The 21388-nt window shown below is 45.6% G+C and overlaps 1 protein-coding gene across 3 annotated transcripts in view; it reads left to right on the top strand.

The window, feature by feature from the left end:
* The window catches only part of LOC121544660 (metastasis-associated protein MTA1), an 80946-nt gene extending 59745 nt beyond the window's left edge, over positions 1-21201 (top strand). For all 3 annotated transcript variants that reach the window (XM_041854695.2, XM_045209107.1, XM_041854694.2), the window contains 8 exons: positions 10802-10935; positions 11133-11332; positions 11818-11969; positions 12292-12481; positions 14763-14852; positions 15053-15208; positions 18858-19006; positions 20485-21201. In XM_041854695.2, the coding sequence (XP_041710629.1) occupies positions 10802-10935; positions 11133-11332; positions 11818-11969; positions 12292-12481; positions 14763-14852; positions 15053-15208; positions 18858-18967 (1032 nt within the window). In that variant the 3' untranslated portion in view covers positions 18968-19006; positions 20485-21201. The remainder of the gene's footprint in view (positions 1-10801; positions 10936-11132; positions 11333-11817; positions 11970-12291; positions 12482-14762; positions 14853-15052; positions 15209-18857; positions 19007-20484) is intronic.
* Positions 21202-21388: the final 187 nt, after the last annotated feature.

The raw sequence follows: 21388 nt of genomic DNA, 5'->3' as shown, positions 1-21388 counted from the left end.
CTTGAACCAGATTGAACATCTCTGGAGAGACCTGAAAATAGCTATGCAGCGATGCTCCCCATCCATCCTGACAGAGCTTGAGAGGATCTGCAGAGAAGAATGGGAGAAACTCCCCAAATACAGGTGTGCCAAGCTTGTAGCGTCATACCCAAGAAGACTCAAGGCTGTAATCGCTGCCAAAGGTGCTTCAACAAAGTACTGAGTAAAGAGTCTGAATACTTATGTAAATGTATATTTCATTTTTTCATTTTATTTTTTATAAAAAAAAGTTTTTGCTTTGTCAGTATGGGGTATTGTGTGTAGATTGAGGAAATAAAACGATTTAATACATTTTAGAATAAGGCTGTAATCTAACAAAATGTGGAAAAAGTCAAGGGGTCTGAATACTTTCCGAATGCGCTGTATCTCTCAGCCATAGAGAGAGTGCATGGCTATATCTCTCTCAGCCATAGAGATAGTGCATGGCTATATCTCTCTCAGCCATAGAGATAGTGCATGGCTATATCTCTCTCAGCCATAGAGATAGTGCATGGCTATATCTCTCTCAGCCATAGAGAGAGTGCATGGCTATATCTCTCTCAGCCATAGAGAGAGTGCATGGCTATATCTCTCTCAGCCATAGAGATAGTGCATGGCTATATCTCTCTCAGCCATAGAGAGAGTGCATGGCTATATCTCTCTCAGCCATAGAGATAGTGCATGGCTATATCTCTCTCAGCCATAGAGATAGTGCATGGCTATATCTCTCTCAGCCATAGAGATAGTGCATGGCTATATCTCTCTCAGCCATAGAGATAGATACTGTATGCAGGGTTCGTTACTGTGACCAAAACAGACGCATTTATGACCGTTTGACTTGGCAGTGCGACACACAGTTTAACGTGCCAGTGAAAAAAATTTACCTGGTCACGTAAATGTTTTTGTTCACAATTTGCTTTTTAATTTTTTATTCTCATGATTTATTCAAACAGTAATGTGCAATTGACCAAAAATAGACCAACGTTCTGAAGAGGAAACAGCGGCAGGGGAATGCCCCTGCCTGTTTATGTTCAGTGCGCGTAGGGCCTGAATGGCTACCACTTTGTGTAGCCGTTAGCAATGCTAATGATGGTGTAACCTTCTTCGGGTAGATGGAAATGCAATTAAAAGGTAACTACAAAGTAGCCTATGCCTACCTGGCAGAAGCATGATATTTGCATCAATCCATTGTATTGAAAACTCCATCACAAGTGTGCTACAGACATGAGCTAAGCTTCCCCTAAAGTAAATTGAATTAAATGTCTTAAACGGTCTTGACACAGACCACTGCGCCTGGCACCTACTACAATACCCTTAAATCTTTTGTCTTGCCCATTCACACTCTGAATGGCACACATACACAGTCCATGTCTCAATTGTCTCAAGGCTTCAAAATCCTTATTTAACCTGTCTCCTCCCCTTCATCTACACTGATTGAAGTGGATTTAATGAGTGACATCAATAAGGGATACCTAGCATACAGAGCTTTCACCTGGTCAGTCTATCATAGAAAGAGCATTAGTTCATAATGTTTTGCACACTTAGTGTGTGTGTATATGTATATATATATATATATATATATATATATATATATATATATATATATATATATATATATATATATATATATATATATATATATTTATATGTGTGTGTGTGTGTGTGTGTGTGTGTGTTTTATATTTCTTTAAAAAAATAATTGTTGGTCATAAAAGACCAGGAAATCAGCTCCAAGTATTCCCACGCATAATATCGAGACACAGATGTAAGCAAGGTTTGAAATTATTATGTTTTAATAAAATATGAACTTTTCCAGCTCCCCGACCATCCGCTCAAGAAGAAATCGACCCGCGGCTGAATCTGGTTGATGATCCCTGACATAGATGATTGTTGAGTTGCGACTCTCAATGAGAAGTAGAGGCCCAGCCAGGCATATCACAATATTTCCTCATAGTTTGGAAAGCAAATGGCTATTGCTGTAAAGAGAAGACAATGAAAATACTAATCTGTCTTTTATAGTTATCAAAAGTCTTAATTTAATTGATTGAACAGTATAGCCCAGGGTGCACCCAAATTCATTATGGATTATTTATTTTTTACATCTCGGATCAGAGATGCATAAAGTCCCAAATGCAATGTCCCAAGAAGGAAGTTACCCTACCTAAATAATGCAAAAGTTACATTTTAATTTCATTCATGAGGAGAGAGAATGCAGGAGACAGTCAACTAATAAAGCAGGAGACAGTCAACTAATAAAGCAGGCAGTGGAGCATTTTGGAGGTGAACAGCGCCTGGTGCTGAAAATATAGCTAACTTTTGTTATGCAAGTGTTGAGAAAAACTACACCAGTCGAGTAATTAATTTCAACAATAATCTTCATTTTAATTTGACTTTACAAACAACAAGAAGGCTTAATTTGGAGTCTATTTCTTCCCAGCCTAGGCCTATAGAAAATAACTTAACTGGCTGAGGTAGGCTGTGAGGCTTAACAGCATCTTTCACAATAACAAAATACATGGCCTAATATAAGTGGGAGTTTTTTTTATTAGGGCTACTTACAATTGCAACTGGACAAAAATGTTGCATCCTACATAAAACAATCATTTTAAAGAAAATAAGGCGATGTCTGAATGTCTGTATCGGGAGTCTCGGGATAGCCTGCTCCTGTAACGATAGAACAAACAGAAAATACTGTCAGCTTGAGACCTAAATATCCCTGGATAAAAGCACTCACAATAATGTTAGTATTTACTAAATACACTCATATAGGCCACTAAGTTACTTACTCAATGGGAAAAGTTGCATTTCCCCTCGGACACAATCTTGAGGATGTCGGGAGAGATGGATGTGATTTTGATGCGCAGGCAGTCCTCGATTGACTTCTGTGAAAGCTGGTTCCTGTCGTGAGTCTATATTGTGTTCATAGAGGAAAAGGAGGACACGCAGGTGTAAGTCGATCCAAACATTGTTAGCACATGAAATGCAAGTTTCTTTATTGTGCTGTATTCCTCTGAGCATGCCACCCAAAACGCACACAAGGACTCGGCACTCCTGAGCGCACTCCTGATTTGGCTCGATGTCTGGAATTCCAATCAGCTCATTTTGGAATTGTGGCCTCATCCAGAGAGGGTATCGTTTTCTTAGCAAGGGAGGAGAATTCTCCACCTGGGCGGACTGTGAGAGGGTCACATACAAACGCAATGATATCCTTGGGCAGGCATGCTGTAGTCTTCAAATCTGGTGGAGAAGTTGTCCCTCAGCTGCTTGATGAAGTCTTCCATCACCTCTGTGACAATGCTGCGGCCTGGTCCCTCTGCCTGTTGTTTCTTCAGTGTGCTGAAGTGCAGTAGCCTTCCAGATGACAAGTCCAAATCCAACAACTCAAGCTTCCTAGTAAAGTCCAAGTTTTTCCACCATGTCCACGACTGTTTTCCCTCTTCCTTGTTAACAGCAGATTTACATTTTAGTCATTTTAGCAGACGCTCTTATCCAGAGCGACTTACAGTTAGTGAGTGCATACATTTTCATACTGGCCCCCCGTGGGAAACGAACCCACAACCCTGGCGTTGCAAGCACCATGCTCTACCAACTGAGCTACAGGGGACATTTAACCCGTTTTAAGTGACAAGAATATGTCAGCCCAAAAAAGCTGTGTGTGTAGCTTGCAGTTAACGCGTCAAAGTCTCTGCGTCGGTCCTCTGTCTGGGGTGAGAAGGACACTTTGAAACTTGCATGCTTAGAATTCATAATGAAGTCTGAGATTGAATTCTTTGCAAACAGCGACATTTTCTTTGCAAATAAGACACAGTGGCTTGGCATTGGGTGAATATGGTAAGATGAACGTATATCTCGCTGTCCATTCTCACCTTTCTTGTGATACTTTTTGAGAGACATTCTCTTGCTATAATGCTGATTGTACTGAACGAAGTAGTGTAGCCTACAGTCGGCTACATAGATCTGTTTTCCCCACCAATCAACGCAAAGAGTATAATAATTAAATAGAGACATTGGTGATTTTATGAGCGTAATCAGATCGAAATTATTGTTATTGTCACTGAATTTATTATGTACTAATCAGATGTGTTAAAAATGTTGTTCAATTTGTAGTGTAGGCCTATTCATTGTTTTAATATTATATGCTAATGGCCCGCCGACTATTAGCTCAGAACAAATCTGTCCCGAGGCCAAACCTAGTTGACGAACCCTGGTATAGCCCATCTTATTGGCACCAGCGGAGAGCATCGGCCATATCCCCAGTGAGTGCGCATATTCACTCTTTATCATTTTTGGGTCAGTGCCACTTGTAAATTCATTTTTGGACAATAATCTATGGATTTCACATGACTGGGCAGGGGTGCAGCCAATGTGTGGGCCTGGGAGGGCATAGGCCCACCAACTTGGCAGCCAGGCCCACCAACTGGGGAACCAGGCCCAGCCAATCAGAATGAGTTTTTCCCCACAAAAGGGCTTTATTACAGACAGAAATACTCTGAATGAGCTAAAATGATGAATCTCATATTGGTCTTTCACAGTCAGGCCAACCTAAGCTGTACTGTGCAAGTAGGCTATTAGTAGGCCTACTATTGAAACGGATAAATGAGGCTGTCAGCTAAGTTGAAATTCACAGGTTTCTGATGTAACATTTCTTTTCAGGTTTTTGCTTGCAAAGTCACACTTTTTTAAATAGAAAAACAACTCAATAGGTTGTTGTAAGTCCATAACAATGCTAAACCACTTTAGGAGACCACTTTTGAGGTCTGGCAAAAATCTAAGAAATGTAGATTTGAGTGTAGTTGCCCTTTAATTCAAGTGCACAGGAACCTAGCACTGTTGTTTGGTTGGTGGTGTTTCTGTAGCACATGAGATGGAGTTTGCAAAATAAATGGGCAATGGATTGATGCAAATAATCATATCATTCTGCCAAAAGACGGGTAGGCCTATCATTAGTATCGCTATATAATAGTTGATCAACTTTTTACGTATTCTGATCTGTTCCATCAGCCTTACTAATTGATACAGCATATACCTCCACTACACTACTTTGATACGCATCATGGGGATTAAGAAGTGAGTATACGCAATGCCCACTGAAAAATAAGTGGGTATACGGTGTATATACAGTGGAAGTCGGAAGTTTACATACACTTAGGTTGGAGTCATTAAAACTTGTTTTTCAACCATTCCACAAATTTCTTGTTAACAAACTATCGTTTTGGCAAGTCGGTTAGGACATCTACTTTGTGCATGACACAAGTCATTTTTCCAACAATTGTTTACAGACAGATTATTTCACTTATAATGCACCGTATCACAATTCCAGTGGGTCAGAAGTTTACATACACTAAGTTGACTGTGCCTTTAAACAGCTTGGAAAATTCCAGAAAATGATGTCATGGCTTTAGAAGCTTCTGATAGGCTAATTGACATCATTTGAGTCAATTGGAGGTGTACCTGTGGATGTATTTCAAGGCCTACCTTCAAACTCAGTGCCTACTTGCTTGACATCATGGGAAAATCAAAAGAAATCAGCCAAGCTCAGAAAAAAGATTGTAGACCTCCACAAGTCTGGTTCATCCTTGGGAGCAATTTCCAAATGCCTGAAGGTACCACGTTCATCTGTACAAACAATAGTGCGCAAGTATAAACACCATGGGACCACGCAGCCGTCATACCGCTCAGGAAGGAGACGTGTTCTGTCTCCTAGAGATTAACGTACTTTGGTGCGAAAAGTGCAAATCAATCCCAGAACAACAGCAAAGGGCCTTGTGAAGATGCTGGAGGAAACAGGTACAACAGTATCTATATTCACAGTGAAACGAGTCCTATATCAACATAACTTGAAAGGACGCTCAGCAAGGAAGATGCCACTACTCCAAAACCGCCTTAAAAAAGCCAGACTACGGTTTGCAACTGCACATGGGGACAAATATCATACTTTTTGGAGAAATGTCCTCTGGTCTGATGAAACAAAAATAGAACTGGTTGGCCATAATGACCATCGTTATGTTTGGAGGAAAAAGGTGGACGCTTGCAAGCCGAAGAACACCATCCCAACCGTGAAGCACGGGGGTGGCAGCATCATGCTGTGGGGGTGCTTTGCTGCAGGAGGGAGTGGTGCAAATAGATGGCATAATGAAGAAGGAAAATATGTGGATAATAAGAAGCAACATCTCAAGACATCAGTCAGGAAGTTAAAGCTTGGTTGCAAATGGGTCTTCCAAATGGACAATGACCCCAAGCATACTTCCAAAGTTGTGGCAAAATGGCTTAAGGACAACAAAGTCAAGGTATTGGAGTGGCCATCACAAAGCCCTGACCTCAACCCTATAGAAAATGTGTGGGCAGAACTGAAAAAGCATGTGTGAGCAAGGAGGCCTACAAACCTGCCTCAGTTACACCAGCTCTGTCAGGAGGAATGGGCCAAAATTCACCCAACTTATTGTGGGAAGCTTGTGGAAGGCTACCTGAAACGTTTGACCCAAGTTTAACAATTTAAAGGCAATGCTACCAAATACTAATTGAGTGTATGTAAACTTCTAACCCACTGGGAATGTGATGAAAGAAATAAAAGCTGAAATAAATAATTCTCTCTACTATTATTCTGACATTTCATATTCTTAAAATAAAGTGGTGATCCTAACTGACCTAAAACAGGGAATCTTTACTAGGATTAAATGTCAGGAATTGTGAAAAACTGAGTTTAAATGTATTTGGCTAAGGTGTATGTAAACCTCCGACTTCAACTGTACATACCGTCCCCTACACCACTGAATATATCTCTCTCAGCCATAGAGATACACTATATATACAAATGCATGTGGACACCCCTTCAAATTTGTGGATTCGGCTATTTCAGACACACCCGTTGCTGACAGGTGTATAAAATCGAGCAAACAGCCATGCAATCTCCATAGACAAACATTGGCAGTAGAATGGCCTTACTGAAGAGCTCAGTGACTTTCAACGTGGCACCATCATAGGGTGACACCTTTCCAACAAGTCAGTTCATCACATTTCTGACCTGCTAGAGCTGCCCTGGGCAGCTGTTAGTGCTGTTATTGTGAAGTGGAAACGTCTAGGAGCAACAACGGTTCAGTCGTGAACGGTAGGTCACACAAGATCACAGAACGGGACTGCCGAGTTCTGAATCGCGTAGCACGTAAAAATTATCTCCTCAGTTGCAACACTCAATAGCGAGATCCTCTGGAAGCAACGTCAGCACAAGAACTGTTAGTCGGGAGCTTAATGAAATGGGTTTCCATGGCTGAGCAGCCGAACACAAGCCTAAGATCACCATGCGTAATGCCAAGCGTCGGCTGGAGTGGTGTAAAGCTCGCTGCCATTGGACTCTGGAGCAGTGGAAACCCTGTTCTCTGGAGTGATGAATCACGCTTCACCATCTGGCAGTCCGACGGACCAATCTGGGTTTGGCGGATGCCAGGAGAACACTACCTGCCCAAATGCATAGTGCCAACTGTAAAGTTTGGTGGAGGAGGAGTAATGGTCGGGGGCTGTTTTTCATGGTTCGGGCTAGGCCCCTTAGTTCCAGTGAAGGAAAATCTTAATGCTACAGCATACAATGACATTCTAGACGATTCTGTGCTTCAAACTTTGTGGCAACAGTTTGGGGAAGGCCCTTTCCTGTTTCAGCATGACAATGCCCCCGTGCACAAAGCGAGGTCCATACAGAAATGGTTTGTCGAGATTGGTGTGGAAGAACTTGACTGGCCTGCACTGAGCCCTGACCTCAACACCATCGAACACCTTTGGGATGAATTGGAACGCCGACTGTGAGCCAAGCCTAATCGCCCAACATCAGTGCCCGACCTCACTAATGCTCTTGTGGCTGAATGGAAGCAAGTCCCTGCAGCAATGTTCCAACATCTAGTGGAAAGCCTTCCCAGAAGAGTGGAGGCTGTTATAGCAGCGAAGTTGGGACCAACTCCATATTAATGCCCATGATTTTGGAATGAGATGTTCGACGAGCAGGTGTCCACATACTTTTGGTAATGTAGTGTATCTCTCAGCCATAGAGAGAGACTGTATGGCTATATCTCTCTCAGCCAGTTGTATCTATGCTGCTGTTGCTCTGAGGGGAAGGAATGAACGAGGGTTCTGCAATCTTTACACTGTGCCTCACTGTGCCACCTGGTGGTGGGTTACTGTCAGTGCAGTTCTCTACTCTACTGAAGCCCACAGCCCCAGCACACCAAATCAAATCAAATCTAAATGTATGTCACATACACGTGTTTACCAGATATTATTGCGGGTGTAGCGAAATGCTTGGGCTTCTAGCTCCGACAGTGCAGTAATATCTAACAAGTAATATCTAACAATTTCACAACATATACCCAATACACACAAATCTAAGTAAGGAATGGAATTTAAGAATATATACAGTGAGGGAAAAAAGTTTTTGATCCCCTGCTGATTTTGTATGTTTGCCCACTGACAAAGAAATGATCAGTCTATAATTTTAATGGTAGGTTTATTTGAACAGTGAGTGACAGAATAACAACAAAAAAATCCAGAAAAACGCATGTCAAAAATGTTATAAATTGATTTGAACCCTCTGCAAAACATGACTTAGTACTTGGTGGCAAAACCCTTGTTGGCAATCACAGAGGTCAGACGTTTCTTGTAGTTGGCCACCAGGTTTGCACACATCTCAGGAGGGATTTTGTTCCACTCCTCTTTGCAGATCTTCTCCAAGTCATTAGGGTTTCGAGGCTGACGTTTGGCAACTCGAACATTCAGCTCCCTCCACAGATTTTCTATGGGATTAAGGTCTGGAGACTGGCTAGGCCACTCCAGGACCTTAATGTGCTTCTTCTTGAGCCACTCCTTTGTTGCCTTGGCTGTGTGTTTTGGGTCATTGTCATGCTGGAATACCCATCCACGACCCATTGCCCCTGCTGAGGGAAGGAGGTTCTCACCCAAGATTTGACGGTACATGGCCCCATCCATCGTCCCTTTGATGCGGTGAAGTGACCTGTCCCCTTAGCAGAAAAACACCCCCAAAGCATAATGTTTCCACCACCATGTTTGACGGTGGGGATGGTGTTCTTGGGGTCATAGGCAGCATTCCTCCTCTTCCAAACACGGCGAGTTGAGTTGATGCCAAAGAGCTCGATTTTGGTCTCATCTGACCACAACACTTTCACCCAGTTCTCCTCTGAATCATTCAGAAGTTCACTGGCAAACTTCAGACGGCCCTGTATATGTGCTTTCTTGAGCAGGGGGACCTTGCGGGCGCTGCAGGATTTCAGTCCTTCACGGCGTATTGTGTTACCAATTATTTTCTTGGTGACTATGGTCCCAGCTGCCTTGAGATCATTGACAAGATCCTCCCGTGTAGTTCTGGGCTGATTCCTCACCATTCTCATGATCATTGCAACTCCACGAGGTGAGATCTTGCATGGAGCCCCAGGCCGAGGAAGATTGACAGTTATTTTGTGTTTCTTCCATTTGCGAATAATCGCACCAACTGTTGTCACCTTCTCACCAAGCTGCTTGGCGATGGTCTTGTAGCCCATTCCAGCCTTGTGTAGGTCTACAATCTTGTCCCTGACATCCTTGGAGAGCTCTTTGGTCTTGGCCATGGTGGAGAGTTTGGAATCTGATTGATTGATTGCTTCTGTGGACAGGTGTCTTTTATACAGGTAACAAACTGAGATTAGGAGCACTCCCTTTAAGAGTGTGCTCCTAATCTCAGCTCGCTACCTGTATAAAAGACACCTGGGAGCCAGAAATCTTTCTGATTGAGAGGGGGTCAAATACTTATTTCCCTCATTAAAATGCAAATCAATTTATAACATTTTTGACATGCGTTTTTCTGGATTTTTTTGTTGTTATTCTGTCTCTCACTGTTCAAATAAACCTACCATTAAAATTATAGACTGATCATTTCTTTGTCAGTGGGAAAACGTACAACATCAGCAGGGGATCAAATATTTTTTTCCCTCACTGTACATATACGGACAAGCAATGACAGAGCGGCATGGACTAAGATACAGTGGAATATTATAGAATACAGTATATACATATGAGATGAGTAGTGCAAGATATGTAAACATTATTAAAGTGACTAGTGTTCCATTTCTTAAAGTTGCCAGTGATTTCAATAGGCAGCAGCAGCCTCTAATGTGCTAGTGATAGCTATTTAACAGTCTGATGGCCTTGAGATAGAAGCTGTTTTTCATTCTCTCGGTCCCAGCTTTGATGCACCTGTACTGACCTCGCCTTCTGGATGATAGCGGGGTGAACAGGCAGTGGCTCGGGTGGTTAATGTCCTTGATTATTTTTTGGGCCTTCCTGTGACATCGGTGCTGTAGGTGTCCTGGAGGGCGGGTAGTTTTCCCCCGGTAATGCGTTCGGCAGACCGCACCACCCTCTGGAGAGCCCTGCGGTTGCGGGCAGTGCAGTTGCCGTACTAGGCGGTGATACAGCCCGACAGGATGCTCTCAATTGTGCATCTGTAAAATTTTGAGGGTTTTAGCCAAATTACTTCAGCCTCCTGAGGTTGAAGAGGCTCTGTTGCACCTTCTTCACCACACGCGCTGCCATTAGGGGTGGGGCCTGCTAGCTCTGGCGATCTGACAATTCAGTTGCCTTTTTCAAACTTTTAAGGAGAGCGGTCTTAAATATTTCATTACGAAGATTGCATTGAATAGAAAATAATGTAGAGAAATATAAAAAATAAAGTGGTGCCTTTTTTAAAAGCATGATGATAATGATGAAGATGTTATGTTGAGACTGTTGTCTCTCTCGTCCTCCACTGCAGCTGCCCTGGAAGTCCCTGACCAGTATCATAGAGTACTACTACATGTGGAAGACCACAGACAGATACGTACAGCAGAAACGGTTAAAAGCAGCAGAGGCAGAGAGCAAGTTGAAGCAGGTCTACATCCCTAACTAGTGAGTATCTACAGCGTCTCCGATAGACTGAGACAGCAGGTCCTAATTAGCTCTAATGTTAACTCTTTTGAAGTCTGCAGGTCGGAAGGCTCTGTATAGGCATCAGCTGTGTAGTGGTGGAGCTTCCACCATATTGCTTAATGGGACAAGCTGCAGTATGTTGCATTTCTGAGAATCCTCTGCCCACTTCCTCATAGCAACAAGCCCAACCCCAACCAGCTGAGTGCTAACAGTGTGAACAGTGTGAAGCCTGGCGTTGTGGGAGGCCTAGTGAACGGCTCCGGAGCCACAGCTGGAGCCACAGTCGGAGCTGGGGGTGTGCCTGGAGCTCCGGGGGTGGTCCCAGTGCCCCCAGGACAGACCCCAGGACTGGGCCGGGCCTGCGAGAGCTGCTACAGTGAGTACCACTCCCCCCACACCCAGTGTTTTTGCTTCATTTAAAGCGCATGGAATTGAGAGTGAGGGATAGGTAGAGAGACACACACACACAGGGACAGACACACACACACACACACACACACACACACAGTGTAGAAACTGGCACAACGGGGCAATGAATGGGTACAATGTGTAGTCTGGAGGTGGCTGTGCTGACCACTTCACCCAACCTATGACATCGTGAAAATCACTCCTGTCCTGTTTCCTTGGATGATCTCCATTCCATACTGTAGTAAGGCTCCAAGCCATTGCCTCTATGGCTGTCCTTTAACAATGGAGTGAGTGAGTGAGCTCAGCTCACTCTGCAGTAGAATCTAGTCAAGAGCTATTTTAGTGTTAATTAATTCAGTCTTAAATGATTAAAGAATGTCACTAACTCAGTGTATGTGCACGTGTCTCTGCGTGTGTGTGTGTGTCTCTGTCTCTCTCTCTCTGTGTGTGTAGCCATCAGCTCGTACCAGTGGTACTCGTGGGGTCCCCCCAACATGCAGTGTCGTCTGTGTGCCTCCTGCTGGACCTACTGGAAGAAGTATGGAGGACTGAAGATGCCAACAAGACTGGAAGGAGAGAGGCCTGGACCCAACCGCAACAACATGGTAAACAACAACAACAAACTGAGATATCATGATTAGGATCAGAAGGTTTTCCCAGGTAATGCGAACTGAGATATGATTAGGATCAGAAGGTTTTCCCAGGTAATGCGAACTGAGCAGGAGAAACTCCTGGCGCTCCTAAATGTCAACCTACAACCCTTTGACTTGGACTCCTCTCTTGTCTGATTGTTGTCCATTCTCTAACGCTTTCTCCTCTGGCTCTTCTCTCTTCCTCCTCCTCCTATTTCTCCTCCTCTCCCTTCTCACTCTGTCTCTCTACCTTCTCTCTCCCTCCCCCCTCCTCCCCTCCTCCCCTCCTCCCCAGTCTCCCCATGGTGTTCCCATGCGTCACAGCGGGAGCCCCAAGTTTGCTGTAAAGACGAAACAGGCCTTCTACCTGATGACCACTCGGGTGACACGCGCCGCCCGACGCGTCTGTCAGGACATCATCAGACCACGCTTCCTCGCCAGGCACCCCTACCTCCCCCTCAACACAGCCCAAATCAAACAAGAATGTGAGTAACATACTACACCTCTACCTACACCCCTCCACCCCTATCCTCCACCCCTCCACCCCTATCCTCTACTCCTCCACCCCATCCTCTACTCCTCCACCCCTATCCTCTACTCCTCCACCCCTATCCTCTACTCCTCCACCCCTATCCTCTACTCCTCCACCCCTATCCTCTACTCCTCCACCCCCTATCCTCTACTCCTCCACCCCATCCTCTACTCCTCCACCCCTATCCTCTACTCCTCCACCCCATCCTCTACTCCTCTACTCCTCCACCCCTATCCTCTACTCCTCCACCCCTATCCTCTACTCCTCCACCCCTATCCTCTACTCCTCCACCCCTATCCTCTACTCCTCCACCCCTATCCTCTACTCCTCCACCCCTATCCTCTACTCCTCCACCCCTATCCTCTACTCCTCCACCCCATCCTCTACTCCTCCACCCCTATCCTCTACTCCTCCACCCCCATCCTCTACTCCTCTACTCCTCCACCCCTATCCTCTACTCCTCCACCCCCTATCCTCTACTCCTCCACCCCCTATCCTCTACTCCTCCACCCCTATCCTCTACTCCTCCACCCCTATCCTCTACTCCTCCACCCCATCCTCTACTCCTCCACCCCCTATCCTCTACTCCTCCACCCCTATCCTCTACTCCTCCACCCCATCCTCTACTCCTCCACCCCTATCCTCTACTCCTCCACCCCTATCCTCTACTCCTCCACCCCATCCTCTACTCCTCTACTCCTCCACCCCTATCCTCTACTCCTCTACTCCTCCACCCCTATCCTCTACTCCTCCACCCCTATCCTCTACTCCTCCACCCCCCATCCTCTACTCCTCCACCCCCTATCCTCTACTCCTCCACCCCTATCCTCTACTCCTCCACCCCCTATCCTCTACTCCTCCACCCCTATCCTCTACTCCTCCACCCCTATCCTCTACTCCTCCCACCCCCCATCCTCTACTCCTCCACCCCCATCCTCTACTCCTCCACCCCCTATCCTCCCCCTCCACTCCTACCTCCCCTCTACCTCCCCCTCAACACAGCTCAAATCCAGGCCTAGTGAGAGTACTGAGTAGACCTGGGTCCTGGTTATTAAGGCAGCACCAAATGTAGGAAAACTGAGTAAAACAGGGAGAGACTACCTGTAATAGTCCAAAAAAAATGTCAATTTTTTCATTTTCTGTTGTAAAATGTTTTAAAAGGTCTCAGTGGCTGTCTTAACATACTACACCTCTACCCCTATCCTCTACTCCTCCACCCCTATCATCTACTCCTCCACCCCTATCCTCTACTCCTCCACCCCTATCCTCTACTCCTCCACCCCTGTCCTCTACTCCTCCACCCCTCCACCCATATCCTCTACCCCTATCCTCTACTCCTCCACCACTATCCTCCACCCCTATCCTTTACTCCTCCACCCCTATCCTCCACCCCTATCCTCTACTCCTCCACCCCTATCCTCCACCCCTCCACCCCTATCCTCCACCCCTCAACCCCTATCCTCTACCAATCCTCTACTCCTCCACCCCTATCCTCTACTCCTCCACCCCTATCCTCTACTCCTCCACCCCTATCATCTACTCCTCCACCACTATCCTCCACCCCTATCCTCCACCCTCCACCACTATCCTCTACTCCTCCACCCCTATCATCCACCCCTCCACCCCTATGCTCTACCCCTATCCTCTACTCCTCCACCCCTATCCTCTACTCCTCCACCCCCATCCTCTACTCCTCCACCCCTATCCTCTACTCCTCCACCCCTATCCTCTACTCCTCCACCCCTATCCTCTACTCCTCCACCCCTATCCTCTACTCCTCCACCCCTATCCTCTACTCCTCCCCCCCTATCCTCTACTCCTCTACCCCTATCCTCTACTCCTCCACCCCTATCCTCTACTCCTCCACCCCCATCCTCTACTCCTCCACCCCCTATCCTCTACTCCTCCACCCCTATCCTCTACTCCTCCACCCCCATCCTCTACTCCTCCACCCCTATCCTCCACCCCTATCCTCCCCCCTACCTCCCACTCAACACAGCTCAAATCCAGGCCTAGTGAGAGTACTGAGTAGACCTGGGTCCTGGTTATTAAGGCAGCACCAAATGTAGGAAAACTGAGTAAAACAGGGAGAGACTACCTGTAATAGTCCAAAAAGAAATGTCAATTTTTTCCTTTTCTGTTGTAACATTTTAAAAAGGTCTCAGTGGCTGTCTTATGTAACTGGCTACTGAAATGTGACACACATACTAACCCTGTGCTGTGGTGTTTTCCAGGTGCACTACGGTTGCCAGACGAGCCCAAAATGCCATTGCCGCTGAAGCCGGTTGACAGGAAGCCTCTGGAGTCAGTGGTCCGATATCTTGGTGGGAATCTATCTCACCCATCTGTAGAGAAGTCTCACATTTTCAGTCTGATAAATGGCATATATTAAATATAATAGTCTGTTTTAGCCAGTGTTGATTTGAAATTCATGATTTGCTGATTAAACTCAAACATCTTCCTATTTTCTCTTCCTTCCTCTCTCTCTCGCTCGCTCTCTCTCCCCTCCCTATCCCGTGCCCAGAGGCCCACCCGTGCCCTCCCAAACCTGACCCCCCACGCGGCCAGACCGTCACCATGGGCAGCCTGACACCCATCAAGTCGACGCCCAACATCCTCAACAATGGATCACCCACCATCCTGGGCAAACGCACCTACGAGCAGCACAACGGCATGGACGGTGAGAGACAGAGGAGAGGGTCAGAGGTAGAGAAGGGTTGGAGCAGGGAGGATGATGTAGATGGAAGACAGTGTGGTCATGGCAGACAGGTAGGATGTAGATGGAAGACAGTGTGGTCATGGCAGACAGGTAGGATGTAGATGAAGACAGTGTGGTCATGGCAGACAGGGGGGATGTAGATGGAAGACAGTGTGGTCATGGCAGACAGGTAGGATGTAGATGGAAGACAGTGTGGTCATGGCAGACAGGTAGGATGTAGATGGAAGACAGTGTGGTCATGGAAGACAGGTAGGATGTAAATGGAAGACCGTGTGGTCATGGCAGACAGGTAGGATGTAGATGGAAGACAGTGTGGTCATGGCAGACAGGTAGGATGTAGATGGAAGACAGTGTGGTCATGGCAGACAGGTAGGATGTAGATGGAAGACAGTGTGGTCATGGCAGACAGGTAGAATGTAGATGAAGACAGTGTGGTCATGGCAGACAGGTAGGATGTAGATGGAAGACAGTGTGGTCATGGCAGACAGGTAGGATGTAGATGGAAGACAGTGTGGTCATGGCAGACAGGTAGGATGTAGATGGAAGACAGTGTGGTCATGGCAGACAGGTAGGATGTAGATGGAAGACAGTGTGGTCATGGCAGACAGGTAGGATGTAGATGAAGACAGTGTGGTCATGGCAGACAGGTAGGATGTAGATGGAAGACAGTGTGGTCATGGCAGACAGGTAGAATGTAGCTGAAGACAGTGTGGTCATGGCAGACAGGTAGGATGTAGATGAAGACAGTGTGGTCATGGCAGACAGGTAGGATGTAGATGGAAGACAGTGTGGTCATGGCAGACAGGTAGAATGTAGATGGAAGACAGTGTGGTCATGGCAGACAGGTAGGATGTAGATGAAGACAGTGTGGTCATGGCAGACAGGGAGGATTTAGATGGAAGACAGTGTGGTCATGGCAGACAGGTAGGATGTAGATGGAAGACAGTGTGGTCATGGCAGACAGGTAGGATGTAGATGAAGACAGTGTGGTCATGGCAGACAGGTAGGATGTAGATGAAGACAGTGTGGTCATTGCAGACAGGTAGGATGTAGATGGAAGACAGTGTGGTCATGGCAGACAGGTAGAATGTAGATGAAGACAGTGTGGTCATGGCAGACAGGTAGGATGTAGATGGAAGACAGTGTGGTCATGGCAGACAGGTAGGATGTAGATGCAAGACAGTGTGGTCATGGCAGACAGGTAGGATGTAGATGGAAGACAGTGTGGTCATGGCAGACAGGTAGGATGTAGATGGAAGACAGTGTGGTCATGGCAGACAGGTAGGATAGGTAGGATGTAGATGAAGACAGTGTAGTCATGGCAGACAGGTAGGATGTAGATGAAGACAGTGTGGTCATTGCAGACAGGTAGGATGTAGATGGAAGACAGTGTGGTCATGGCAGACAGGTAGAATGTAGATGAAGACAGTGTGGTCATGGCAGACAGGTAGGATGTAGATGGAAGACAGTGTGGTCATGGCAGACAGGTAGGATGTAGATGGAAGACAGTGTGGTCATGGCAGACAGGTAGGATGTAGATGGAAGACAGTGTGGTCATGGCAGACAGGTAGGATGTAGATGGAAGACAGTGTGGTCATGGCAGACAGGTAGGATGTAGATGGAAGACAGTGTGGTCATGGCAGACAGGGGGGATGTAGATGGAAGACAGTGTGGTCATGGCAGACAGGTAGGATGTAGATGGAAGACAGTGTGGTCATGGCAGACAGGTAGGATGTAGATGGAAGACAGTGTGGTCATTGCAGACAGGTAGGATGTAGATGAAGACAGTGTGGTCATGGCAGACAGGTAGAATGTAGATGGAAGACAGTGTGGTCATGGCAGACAGGTAGGATGTAGATGAAGACAGTGTGGTCATGGCAGACAGGTAGGATGTAGATGAAGACAGTGTGGTCATGGCAGACAGGTAGGATGTAGATGAAGACAGTGTGGTCATGGCAGACAGGTAGGATGTAGATGGAAGACAGTGTGGTCATGGCAGACAGGTAGGATGTAGATGGAAGACAGTGTGGTCATGGCAGACAGGTAGGATGTAGATGGAAGACAGTGTGGTCATTGCAGACAGGTAGGATGTAGATGAAGACAGTGTGGTCATGGCAGACAGGTAGGATGTAGATGGAAGACAGTGTGGTCATGGCAGACAGGTAGGATGTAGATGAAGACAGTGTGGTCATGGCAGACAGGTAGGATGTAGATGAAGACAGTGTGGTCATGGCCTCCCCCCCCCCACCCCTTCCTTTCTCCAACTCATCTTTCTCCACCTCTCCCTCCCCCACCTCTCCCTTTCTCCAACCCTCCCCACCTCTTCCTTTCTCCACCCCTCCCCTCCCCCACCTCTCCCTTTCTCCCCTCTCCCACCTCTTCCTTTCTCCTCCCCTCCCCCACATCTCCCTTTCTCCCCTCTCCCACCCCTCCCCCCACCTCTCCCTTTTCTCCAACCCACCTCTCCCCTCCCCCACCTCTCCCTTTCTCCCCTCTCCTACCCCCTCCCCCACCTCTCCCTTTCTCCCCTCTCCTACCCCTCCCCCACCTCTCCCTTTCTCCCCTCTCCTACCCCTCCCCCCACCTCTCCCCTCCCTCCCCCTCCCCCACCTCTCCCCCTCCCCTCCCCCCACCTCTCCCCTCCCCTCCCCCACCTCTCCCTCTCCCTCTCTCTCTCTCTCTGTATATCCATCTCAGTAGGTTGTAGTGAATGCTGGTTTCTCTCCCTCTGGTTTATATAGCTCCAGGCTATGGTGGGTGTTGTCATGGTAATGGAATGGAATGGTAGCCAGGAGCTATCTGAGACTAGAGGGTCACCGGTAATAACCCTCCTCCTCTCCTGGACCAGACCACACTCACTAGGGACTATGTCCATGTTCTGTTCAGAAAGGAGGAGCATATATATGTGTGTGAGAGAGAGAGAGAGAGAGAGAGAGAGAGAGGCGCTACCTACACTGAGTGGTTGTACTGTGTGTTCTAGTATAGTTCTGCAGGGCAGACTAGCTAGTAGCTACAGACATCTTCTCTGGGTTTGGAGTTTGGACGGGAGCCAAGTCTCCATGGATACGTGCTGTCTGACTATTCTGACCGGCACTCCATGTCTTTCTCTCCTTTGTTTTGGAAACATCCTCTGAGGTTAAAGAAACTCTTTCACATCACAGACTGCACTACTACATTAATAACATGTATAGACTACAGCAAGTTTCTGTCAATCTGATTGATATGTTGTGTGAACAGATCAGTTGGATTATAGTCCTGTTTACACAATTGTCTGTAGTAGTCTGTGTCTGTAATTGTCTGTGTCTGTAGCAATGTCTTTCTGTCCTCAGGGTTGGGGTTTGGGACAGGAAGTTTGTCACTGGGTAGAGTGGATGTCCTGAAGCGCAGGGCAGAGACACGGCAGACATGAACATGCAGTTCGACATAGACCACCAGGGGGCAGGATAGGTCATATTTTATTGCTGCCGCTCCATCAGCATAAGTTATGAATGCACCAAAGGCTTAAAGATAGACTACATAGTGTGGCTGTGTGCATTTGCTGTGTGTGTGTGTGTGTGTGTGTGTGTGTGTGCGACTGTGTGTGTATTAATATCCCTCTCTCCTCTGCTAGGAACAAAGCCCAAAGCCCCACAGTGGGACATCATGGCAAAGAGAACAGCTGAGCCAGGCAGGACCACCTCTGCCCCGATGCAGCAGGACGAGGTACATGAACTGGACTGACTGACCACAGCAGGGACCTCACTACAGCCTTCGTACAAGGTAGGAAACCTCTCATTCAAGGATTCATTGATTGATGGCTGATTGATTGATTTGACGTAAAATGTACTCACGCGTGACTGTAAGTTGCTTTGAATAATAGCATATTATGTAGGGGATAGACGCAGACGTGCTGTACATTACCCTTTGCGGAGTTCATCTTTCCAAGGTAATGTACAGAACGGAGGCGTTTATCCAGCTTACACCGCAGTTGCCAAAGAAAACAATACTAAAGCACACATTTACCGGTATAATTTTTTTTTTGGATATTTTTATAAGACAATTCATACTTTCTCATCTTTTGGCTGCTAGAGAAGTTTGTTCGATATTTATGGATGCGACCCAGTTGTTCGTTCTATATGTTCCGTTGCCTTACTCACTGGCAACGTTCTTGTCCCTTGCTTGCTATCTAGCCAACTAGCTACGGCTAACACAGTCATGACCTCTGCAGCCAGAATTACAGCAAAGTAGCTGCATTTGCGTTTGTTTAAGCTGTTTTCTATTGACATTCATTTGGATACATCCATAACAATGAGCTGATGATGCCCGATTTTGCCTGGCATAGCTAGAAAAGTTTGCCTTCTCAGGACACTCGACACTGATCATTACAAGGAGATCACATTGCATATCAACCGCTAGGCTAGAATCTACCCAGAAAGACACACAGCTGTAATCGTTGTCAAAGGTGCTTCTACAAAGTATTGACTCATGGGTGTGAATACCTATGTAAATGGAATATTTCTGTATTTAATTTTCAATAAATTAGCCAACATTTCTAAAAACATGTTTTCACTTTGTCATTATGAGGTATTGTGTGTAGATGGGTGAGAGAAAACATTTTCTTTCATAATTTTGAATGTGGAATAAGTCAAGGGGTATGAATAATTTCTGGCAGTAAGTTTTTCCTCATTGGCCTGCGTTTATAATGTATCCAATTTGGGTTTGTGTAGTTGTTGGTTAAGCTTTCTGTAACTTTGTAGCAAGTACAGTGGTCCTCTGTAGCTCAGCTGGTAGAGCACGGCGCTTGTAACGCCAAGGTAGTGGGTTCGATTCCCGGGACCACCCATACACAAAAATGTATGCACGCATGACTGTAAGTCGCTTTGGATAAAAGCGTCTGCTAAATGGCATATTATATTATTATTATTATATACAGTCTGCATGTGTAGGCGCATATTGCATCATGATTTCAAGGTGCCCCGATATCTTTTCCAACTGTCACATTATCTGGTTTTAAATGTCCATTCTAGAATGCCTTCTAGCCAATCAGAAACAAGTATTCAGCAATGCTGTGGTATAATATATTATATTATATATGAAGATGCCTTGTCCATATGGGTTTATAAAATACTAGATATTCCAAAAGTAATCAATTTACAGTGTGTTAAATAATACAGTATTGTGCAGTAGCAGTAGAATCATATAGTGGATTATAAGACATAGTCAAGTCTCAACCCTCTTCTTGTGTTTTCTTACCCCAGGTAAATGAAATGGGAAGGCATTTTTCCACATCCAGAGATGGAGTTGGGGGGGATTTGAGTGGAGCAGGGCTGGAGGCCGCAGCACCATCATTGATTGGCCACCATCTCACACAATCAGCATGAGCCTGCAAACTGTCAAAGACCAACCAACCAATCGTCTTTGGGAATGGAAGGAATAGAACTAAGGCTGTGGCCTATCAGAAGACTGCCTGACTGTACAGGACTGTGTTTATAACTTAACCTTTCTTGTTATTACTGTCATTACTGTAATTATTATTTTGTTTCTTTTTGTTTTCATTTTTTTACCAACTATAACCCGAAGCTTAAGTTTAATTGTTGATAATAATAAAAAAAACTATGAAACTTAAAGTTTCATGAAAACTGCTTGCGTTGTTGTGTGGAAAACCCCTGTGGAAAAGGGTGAAAGAAGGACTGTCTGTATTGTAATATAAGCCACTTGCATCTTTTTTTAACATGTTTATTAAACATATGACAAGGAGATGAACATTAATTTCAATGACGTAAGTATACTTCCTTTTTTATTTTTATTTTATTATTTTGAAATCTTCTCGAGGGTTCTGTTTTGTGAGCAGACCCGACCCTATTTGGCCAGAGGTTTAACTTATTGAGAAAGACTGAAACATGCTGTTTTTTCTACCTTTTTCACAAGTAATGCATCTATGCTTCAATGATGTAATTAAAATGATAATAGATTTTTTTCGCCTTGTGTGGGATTACTGTTCTGGTTCTGGAACTCCTAGATAGCGTCCCAAATGGCACCCTAAACCCTATATAGTGCACTTGTTTTGACCATGGCTCTGGTCAAAAGTAGTGTACTACATAGGGCTCACAGGGTTCTAGTCAAAAGTAGTGCACTATATATGGAATATGATGACATTTGGGA

This window comes from Coregonus clupeaformis, chromosome 29 (genome assembly GCF_020615455.1).
Source record: "Coregonus clupeaformis isolate EN_2021a chromosome 29, ASM2061545v1, whole genome shotgun sequence".
Lineage (NCBI taxonomy): Eukaryota > Metazoa > Chordata > Actinopteri > Salmoniformes > Salmonidae > Coregonus > Coregonus clupeaformis.
Note: the sequence above shows the minus strand (reverse complement) of the source record. Positions and strands in the feature narration are given on the sequence as shown.